The sequence below is a fragment of the Miscanthus floridulus genome, chromosome 8 (genome assembly GCF_019320115.1).
Source record: "Miscanthus floridulus cultivar M001 chromosome 8, ASM1932011v1, whole genome shotgun sequence".
NCBI classification, from domain to species: Eukaryota; Viridiplantae; Streptophyta; class Magnoliopsida; order Poales; family Poaceae; genus Miscanthus; species Miscanthus floridulus.
Window position 1 is genome coordinate 7,798,082 of NC_089587.1, and position 9,604 is coordinate 7,807,685.

Sequence of the window (9,604 nt, forward strand, 5' to 3'; positions counted from 1 at the left end):
TGAATTCAAAGTGTGGATCATAATTTTTCATAGAATCGCCGCAGATGGTTAATTTCCATGCGTTCGTGAAGACGTCGTCACCCATGGTTGCCAGCTGGCAATCCCAACGGTGTATTAATGATGGTTTCTATCCTCATTAAATGACTTGTCACGTAGACAAAATGCTGACATGCCAACGTAATTAATGAAGAAAGAAAGCAAAAATCATAGAAATGATTTCCTCATGAAGAAATCAGGTTTTCTCTTGACCCAATGCACAAGAAACTATAAAATTATCATTGGAGAGAAACCACCAGTTTTCAGAGAGCTCGTGCCACTCCCATTGAAAAAAAGAAGATAGAGTTAGAAAAAAGAGAGAAAAAATAATTATTACATAAAGACACCTCCACTGTAGGAGGTAGAGATAATTTCTTGTGTTATGAAAACCGCATCAGTTTCTCCATTGGAACTGCCCTTAAATGTCCCCGGTCGTAACTCCTCTACCGCATCAAAGTTCTCAATATAAAATAAAATAAAAACAACCATTCCGAGGCTTCCGTTGTCAATCAAATCTTAACACGGAGACAACTTATTCTCATGCAAAGAAAATACATACAGTGAGTAGCACTCCTTTGGCTTTATTATATAATAATAAGCTGAAATGAAATCTGTAAAAGTGGCATGCACGGCACTAACTACCAACACTCTTACCGAGGTGGTGGCCGTTTTGCGACAGTAATAGCTTTACCAAACCGTTGTGAGGTACGGTGAGCCCATTCACAAATCTCGTCCCGAGGTATGCTTACAAAATTCATCGACTCAAGGCCCCATGGTATTGTCACCACTGGTTCAATGGTCACGTCCTCGAGCACAGTACCCATTTCCAGAATGCCACACAGCAGCTCGACTTGAGCTCGGTAGCACCGGAACCCGCTCATGTAGACCGTCTTGAGGTGATCATGGCGGCGCATATGGCAGGAGATTCCATCACCACGCCAGCAGCGACCAACAGATACATGATACAACATCTGCTTCATACAACAGGAACTCTGTCAGTATTTTTTGCAATATATATATATATATATATATATAGCCAAATAATTGTCTACTTTTATTTAGGTCCATCCATGCAGGGGTGTTTGGTTCCTACAGGAAAATTTTAGTCCCTGTCCCATCGAATGTTTGGACACATGCATGAAGTATTAAATATAGACGAAAAAAATAACTAATTGCACAGATTGTGGCTAATTTGCGAGACGAATTTTTTAAGCCTAATTAGTCCATGATTTGACAATGTTGTGCTACAGTAAATATATGCTAATGGCGGATTAATTAGGCTTAATAAATTCGTCTCGTAAATTAGTCTCCATCTGTGTAATTAGTTTTATAATTAACTCATATTTAGTTCTCCTAAATAGCATCCGAACGTCCGATGTGACATGAACTAAAATTTAGTCCAGGAAACCAAACACCCCCACAACAAACAGGAGGCTACTGTTCGGCGGCAAAGAAAGAAAGAAAGACAAACAAAAATAGGAGACCACTCACATGCATTTCCAGCGTCTCTAGCTGCGGCACAAAAGACAAATACTGAGCCAGCTGAAGAATTCCGCTGTGTCTATTTGCAAGTTTTGTAAAAATAATTATTTCATAAGTCAGATGCCTCAAATTCAGAAACATGCTTGCTGGTCTTGTTATCGACGAATGCGCCTGAAACATGACCAAAACAAATGATAAGGAAATAATAACACTTACATTTTGAACAGCTAGCTAGGAAGCAAGCAAAGATAATGATAAACATTGGGTAGGTACCTGTGAGGACCAGAGTGGTTGATCTGTGTACGTATTAGCATGCACGTGGAGCACTTTGACTGCCGAAACACTGGGAATTCCATGGAACACATGGCCCAGTACTTTATTATTGCCTTCTTCAGACCATGTTCGGTGATAAGTCAGGGTTGCCTTCTGTAATTTTGAGCAACCATGAAGCACTACAGGAATCACACTACCTTTGTACCCAAAATGAGAAAGATTAGGAACATGAAACTCAACCATCTGGATACGCATATTGGAAATTAGCAAATGCCTAAGTTTATTGAGTTGGTGTGGAATATTCAGATCAGTCACCCCTGAGCACGCAATGACCTCCAAGTCCTCAAGACTGGAACAATTTAACAGCAAGCCCGAAAGATCTCCAATAATTTGAATGCAGTGCAGATGAAGGCTTTTGAGCTTTGTAAAGCCACATATATCCGAGTGGGGCTTTATAGAAACATTGGTGAGAAACAGGCACTGGATAAAAGGGCCATCTTGAGCACCTAAAGCCTCAAGAGGGAAGTAATGAACTTGTTTGCTTGGTTCTAAATAATTTCCTTTTGGAGACAGGTTCATAGCTATAATCTTAGCCTTTGATGCAGTGGCAAAGCAAATCCACCTGTTAAGAATATCTGAGGAGTCCATCCCAAGGCTGAACCTGACACTGAACTTATTGAGCCCTATTCCACTGTGATGTTGAATAATAGAATTTACTGTCTCAACGAACTTCGCTCTTTCTATTTTGACACTATCCATATCAGTGGGCCCATCTTTACTGCCATCAAAGCATAGATTAGGATACCGTGTCCAGAGCTTTCTCCAGTTTCTTGACACAAGGCTTGTCCTTGCAACCTCTTTTAGTGACAGCAGTGACAATACAAGAGGTTGAATTTCCTGCAACAAGAAAGGATGACAAGGATTTAGTTTTGATCAAACCACCTGATAAAATAATCATTAGTACTCATGAGTAAGGACCCAGGACACAATGATTAAAGCCTTTTTTGCCCCAAGGAAAACCTAAGCACATGCAAATCCAAATCCAAACCAAAACAGATCACATAGTGCAGAAGAACCAAAATACTAGAAAGAAATGCATCTACTACCAGTCTACCACAAAATTCAGCAATGATGGAGCACTGGAGTCTAGAAGATTTTACATTCTACCAAATTCCAGAAAGGATGATGAACACAGGGAAGAAGAACTAGACCAGATTATGCTATGAAAAATAGATCCATGAACATTGGGAGCCACCAGAGTAAAAATTAGGCGTCAGATGCACGGGAGAACCGTATGCTGTATGGGAAGTATGCACAAGATATGTCCTAGGGATCTATCTTGAAGATTTTGTTAAGATGTGCTTGATTATCTGATAGCAAAGTGTTGGCTTTTGAGAAACAGTGAAAAATAGTGAAGACTTTATTAAGATGTGCTTGGTTATCTGATAGTAAAGTCATATATTGGAAAACCCAAGATAACAATAATGCTATGGATTTCACAGAATCCCAATGGGTAAAATTGTGAGGCTTTGAAGCCAGGCTCATTTTAACTATATATTTCATAGAGAAAATTACCTACATGGCCCTCTTAAAACTCAGGCTTCCTTTCTTGGCCCTGAAAATTTCCAACTTACCTATTTGGTCTCCAATCCGACTTTCGATTTCTTATCTGGCCTTTCCGTCAATTCGACCCTGTAATGGTGTTAGATGAGAGACGAAAAGTCGATTCTACCCCTGGACGTAAAAGCATCGTTTTTTATAGTTTAGAATTCAGTTTTTAATATTTTATAATTCAAATTCTGTACTGTACATTTTGTAGATGCTTGTAAATTGCATATGTTTCATTTTGAGCATTATTTTCACTTCTTGCACATAATTTTAGAGCACATCATAACTACAGCATTAGCACGTATTTTTTTCAAGACATGGAGCCAATTGCACATATAAATTCAGTTCACACATTTTTTATATCTCAAATAAATTCAGTTCGCACATACTGGACATCTAAAATAAATTCAGTTCGCACATAAGTCAAATAAATTTTGTTGTCACATACACAAGCTAGTGCTACACACATGAGAAATCATAGGCTGAGCCTTCTTTTACTTCTTGTACTCATCGCCGGGCTAGCAGGCAGAGAAGTTTTGCTTCGTGTGCCCATTGCGGGGCTGTCAAGTATCACCTTTGGCTTGTTTACCGCCTCTTTGCCAAGCACTTTCTTTTTCGTTGCTTTTTAGAACTTCATCATAATATTGAACATGGGCAACTTCCAAATAACCTGGTGGATACCTTTCTACCACTGATTCAACAAGATCCTTATAATTTGTCAAGTCCGAATCCACAACCATCTCAAAGCTAAAACATTTAATATCCTTTCTGCACTTCTTTCTGTTGCCCAACAATTTAATTTTCAACAAGAAACTTGAATTTGGATCAAATCTGTTATTTCAACAAGAAACCTAAGTAACGCAAACAAGATCTACAAACTAGCTTGTGTATGTGACAACTAAATTTATTTGACTTATGTGCGAACTGAATTTATTTTAGATGTCCAGTATGTGCGAACTGAATTTATTTGAGATATCAAAAATGTGTGAACTGAATTTAGTGCCTGTTTAGTTCCCAAAATTTTGCAAAATTTTTCAAGATTCCCCGTCACATCGAATCTTTGGACGCATGCATGAAGCATTAAATATAAATAAAAAATAAAACTAATTACATAATTTAGACAAAATTCACGAGACGAATCTTTTAAGCCTAATTAGACTATGATTGGACACTAATTCCCAAATAACAACGAAAGTGCTACAGTACCATTCGCCAACTAAACAAGGCCTTATATGTGCAATTGGCTCCATGTCTGGAAACAAAAATACGTGCTAATGCTGTAGTTATGATGTGCTCTAAAATTATGTGCAAGAAGTGAAAATAATGCTCAAAATGAAACATATGCAATTTACAAGCATATACAAAATGTACAGTATAGAATTTGAATTATAAAATATTAAAAACTGAATTCTAAACTATAAAAAACGATGCTTTTACGTCCAGGGGTAGAATCGACTTTTCGTCTCTCATCTAACACCGTTACAGGGTCGAATTGACGGAAAGGCCAGATAAGGAATCGAAAGTCGGATTGGAGACCAAATAGGTAAGTTGGAAATTTTCAGGGCCAAGAAAGGAAGCCTGAGTTTTAAGAGGGCCATGTAGGTAAATTTCCCTATTTCATACCACAGACAACATAAAGGAGTGCTAGATATTTAAGCCATGGAAAGCAGAGTGATAGACGATTGTTTGCTGGCAATTAATGATACTCCTTTGATTTTGAGGGTAGAGATAGAGAACAATATAGAATAATCGAATCACATAGGTAAAATGGCGAGAGAAGGGTCAGGAGTTTCAATACAACAACTCAAGCTAGTGCAGGAGTGTACGGATGTCAAACACGAAGTCATATGGAGATAGCTATAGGTTTAGTAGAACAAGACCAGGAGAAAATCACGAGCTTTGATGAATTTATGCAGGGAAAGAGAAAAAATGGAGGGATAAAAGTACAAGGTATTTTATTGAGGAAAAAAAATCCAGCATCTCACTTGGAAGGCCCTGGTGAATAAACTGATACCACCTATATCAGGTATTAATGCTGCAGGTTGCAAATTTACAATTGACTATAGAACCAAAATTATTGCAAACTTGAAGATGATATCTGGACTCTGTGCACAGAAATTGAAACAGGGAGTCTCCAAATGACCAGTATGCAGGTGGAAGCATCTAAAAGTGCTCCTGGTGTGCACGTAAATGAGATAGTTTGCTCCATGGCGGAATTGAATTTAGCATACTCCATCCCCCATACACAGGCCGATAGAAGAGAGGCGAAAGGTAAAGCAAACATTTGATGGTTCATAAGGGAAGGGGTAGCATACTGACACAAAAAGTCTCCTTAAGAAGGGACGGCTCAGAGCATGCTCCATCAGCCTTATCATAATGGGGGTTTACCTCTGGTAGGTCCTCCATGTGGAAGGAGGAGCCGTCGCTGAGCCCGCGCTGGTGATCCAGCCTGCTCCGCTTGGCCGCCGCCTCTCCCTCCATACGCTGCTGCTGCTGCTGCTGCTGCTGCTGCAAGAAGAGAGCCAACAAAACAAAACAAAACAAATCACGGGTTAGATATATAAGCGACCCTGGCACCGACATCGATAATGAACTCCGAACCTCGACCGGATACTTCTTCCATAATTTTTTTCGTTTGGATTGGAATCCTTGTTGGAATATAGATCTATCTATCTAGTATAATAATCGATCTGAGACAGGCGCAGGAGACGATACATCAGGTCTAAAGGATAAAAGAAAGAATTTTACCTCCGGATGGTTCTTCATTTCGCATTGGTGGTGCTCCAATCTCCTTAGCTTGGCGGCCGCCTCGTTCCCCCCTGCTGCAGACTATGCATGGGATCAAAATTGGATCCCACGTGATGGTCTACTCCGTCCAATTACTTGAGTGTTTGCGTGGCTCCGGCCGGCTCCCGCTCCGGCACTGTAGCGCTACTGTGGCGGAGCCGCCGGAGCCACCCAACACAGGTTCCACCGGCTCCTCTCTGGTGCAGGAAACGCGCAGGCAGTGGAGGAGAGGAGGAAGTGGAGTGGCGCACGGCCGAGCGCCGGCGGAGGAGGCGCGGGCCGCAGCGCTGGGCAGCGCGAAGGCGCAGGCGGCGCGTGCGGTCTGCGGTGGGACGGCGGCCGTCGGTTGAAGGGATAAAGATAAGAAGGAAAAAAAAAATTAAGTCCGCTTTTGGCCAAAGTATTGGGTTGGTCTTGACCCTCAACTAAAAAAACGTCTAGTATGTTAAAACCGTTCATTTTTAGCACATGGACAAAGGTGAGGCTGTTTTGTCCAACTTGAAGTGGTTTTGCCCAATGTGGAGCCCACGCGTCATCGACTCAACCGAGCTGCACCGGCGTAGTAGCAGCCGAGGTTGATGTAGGTGACCAGCGCCTGCCAGCCGCCGCCGATGGCCACCTCGGAGATCACCGGCTACACGATGTTGAGCACCATGGTCACCGCCAGCAGGTGCGCCACCTTCCCCACGGCCGCCTGCATGTCCTGGTCGCCCGTGAAGAGCACCACGAAGCTGTTGCGGTATGCCAGCACCAGCGCCATGGCCACCAGCCCCATGGCCAGCGACTGCACCACCACTGCCGCCACTGCGTGCTTGGCGGCGCACGGCTGGCCGGAGCCTAGCTCGTTGGACATGCGCACACCGATCGCCGCATTCAGCCCGATGAACAGCATCGCCTCCCAACCATTCAGGTTCATGCTGAAATCAATCATTTATCGATCATGCATATGGTGGATGGATCATAGAACTGACTGGAGTACCTACCATATGGACACGGATCCGACGACGATCTCCGTGTCGTCGAGGCGTCCGGTGAGGACGATGAGCACCGTCATGTACCAGACCTCGAGGCAGAGCATGACGGTGGAGGCGAGGGAGAGCCTGGCGAAAGGCCAGAGCCCCCGGAGCGCGTCCCACAAGAGGCCGTCCCACCCTTGCCCCTGCAGCGGCACGTCACGTAGGCCACCTGCGCGAGCGCGACGAGCCAGCACGTGGCGCCGTAGGCAGCGGTGGCCTCGGAGAGGCCCCACCCGAGGACGGGCACGAAGAGCGCGAGCATGGCAACGTGTGCCGCCAGCGCAGCGGCGCCAATCCACGCCAGCGCGCCGACCTCGCCCTGAGCCTGCAGGAGCTTCTGCGTCGGGAACGCCAGCGGCCTATCTTCCTAAAGCGGCCTATCTTCCTCCCCATGATTCTCGTTGCCAACACATCACTCCAGCCCAGGGCATACGTGCGTGGACGAAGCCCTGCTGTTGCCCGCACTGTGCCCTGCCACCATTGCCGGCAAATATCCTCACGGCAGAGAAGTATATCTTCGCCGCAGCGCCTTACCTGGCCGCCTATAAAAAGGTCGTCGAGCTCGCCATCTTAGCGACCCACGCGGAACGGAGCTCGTGTGCACGCGGGATGACACTGCCGCCGCAACATTATTGCTCGGGCGCTGGAGCGCCGCCACCACCGCGGCTCACAGGAGCACTGAGCCTCCTCGCCCTGCTACCTCGGCCATCTCCGTGCCGGAGCTCGAAGCCGTCGAGCACTTCACGCCACGCTCGTTGAAGCCACACCGTCGGAGCTGCTTCCTGACCTCGCCGCCTGCGGCCACCGCACTGAAGCTGAGCATCGCCGGAGCCGCCCGCGCCTTGACTTGCCGCAATGGCCGCACGGATGAGAATCCCGCCGGAGCCGCGCCGCTGAGCCCAAGCTCCTACCATCGCTCTGCTCTGCTCTCCTTGCTCTGCTCCTCTTTTACTCTTTGTTCCGCGTGTGGACGAGAAGACCGAAGACGACAACGACGTCGTCGAACGCTGTACTCGCCCTGATTCCCTGCTCTCCCTTCCCGGTCACTAGCTACTACACGCGGACAACAGGAAGGAATGGAAGATGCCATCCAAGCCGATCCGCCGGAACCTCCACGTCTGCGGTCGTCCACGACTTGCGCCGCCGTTGTCACCGCAGCTTGCGAGAACACCGCCAAGGCCATGCCAAACCGACAGAGCCGGACCGTATCCTCACCATCGCTCTGCTCTGCTCCTCCCTCCTGCTTTCTCTCTCTCGGACGGACAGAGGAGCCGTGAGCCCATGACCGTGAGGCAAAGACGGGGATAAGCTGTCCACATCGACTCGGCCAATGGGAGCACGCCACCTCATCCCATGGGTCCTGCCTATCATCCGCTTCGCCTGGCTCTCCCTCTTCTATAGACCCGGTGCATGAGAACTAGAGACACAGGCAGCCGGTCCTACACCGGCTCACTAGCATAGCACCCTACACGCTGGCGTTCGTCACGCTGTCGTGGCGTGGTGAAAACTGCTCAATGTCGGTCAAAACAGTCTTGTCCTCATCCAGGTGCTAAAAGTGAACAGTTTTGATAGTTGGGGTACCGGTACTAGACGGTTTTGTAGTTGAGGGTTAAAATTACACCAACACAACAGTTGAGGGGCCAAAAGTGGACTTAATCCGAAAAAAAATTTAAAAACTGATAAATAGGTCCCACATGTCACTGAGAAAGGAACAAAAAGCATAAGAAGAGGTTGGCATGTGAGTCCCACCTAAATCAGGTAGCTGATCCCACTTTTATGTCTTTGGACTAAAAAAATGGGTCGGTCCTGTCCTTTCTCAACCAAACAGAAGATGGAGTCATCCCGTCTTAGAAATCAAAGACGAGACCATCCCACTCCACCTTGACTCCTAACCAAACACTACCTAAGTCTAAGTCAAATAAAAAAAGGAAAAAATATCAGCTTTTGTGTGATCCTAAGTTGTGGAACCGCACGGCTGAAGGGTCGAGATGGCGACTAGAGAGGGGGTGAATAGTCTTTTCTAAAACTTAATCGCGTCGGCTAACCGATACAAATACGGAATTAAAACTATCAGTCTAGCCAAGACTATACCCCACTATATATGTTCACTAGCACCTTGCAAAGATAACAATTATGCAACAAAGGTGCCGGGCTAGCTAGAGCTCTCCTAAACAATTCTAGGAGCAAGGTTACACAAACCTAGGCCACTAGTATTTTAAGCAATAAGAGAGCTCCTACACATGCTAGTAAGCAAAAGCACAAAGCTAACAAAGCTCACTAGCAATGCTCAATAACAAGGCAACCAATGCCTAATTAGAGAGCGCAAATACTTAGCTACACAAACTAAGCAATGTGACTAACAAGGTTACTAAAACCAAATTAGCCACGCAAGGGGAGCTACT

General features: G+C 45.5%; 1 protein-coding gene and 1 pseudogene across 2 annotated transcripts; both read right to left on the reverse strand.

Annotated features, from left to right (window-relative positions):
* Positions 1 to 507: 507 nt before the first annotated feature.
* LOC136471042 (F-box/LRR-repeat protein At4g14103-like) lies at positions 508 to 6,556 on the reverse strand. Of its 2 annotated transcripts, none has more exons than XM_066468775.1 (5): positions 6,148 to 6,556; positions 5,788 to 5,901; positions 1,792 to 2,688; positions 1,528 to 1,689; positions 508 to 1,007 (listed from the first exon to the last, which is right to left on the reverse strand). In XM_066468775.1, the coding sequence occupies exons 1-5, from the start codon at positions 6,163 to 6,165 to the stop codon at positions 687 to 689; spliced, it is 1,512 nt and encodes a 503-aa protein (XP_066324872.1). In that variant the 5' UTR covers positions 6,166 to 6,556; the 3' UTR covers positions 508 to 686. The 2 variants fall into 2 exon arrangements, with proteins under 2 accessions (XP_066324872.1, XP_066324871.1); XM_066468774.1 differs by having other exon boundaries at positions 5,788 to 5,904.
* A 162-nt stretch (positions 6,557 to 6,718) lies between these two features.
* On the reverse strand, positions 6,719 to 8,116 carry LOC136468513 (protein DETOXIFICATION 34-like; annotated as a pseudogene).
* Between the last annotated feature and the right edge of the window lie 1,488 nt (positions 8,117 to 9,604).

Bases quoted from the DNA above. Each gene is read 5' to 3' on its own strand.
- LOC136471042 (XM_066468774.1), bottom strand. The intron at 2,689-5,787 runs GTAAACCCCCAT...TTCTTGTTGCAG, and splicing joins ACATGGAGGACCTACCAGAG to GAAATTCAACCTCTTGTATT. The intron at 1,690-1,791 runs GTACCTACCCAA...GTCATGTTTCAG, and splicing joins AACCACTCTGGTCCTCACAG to GCGCATTCGTCGATAACAAG.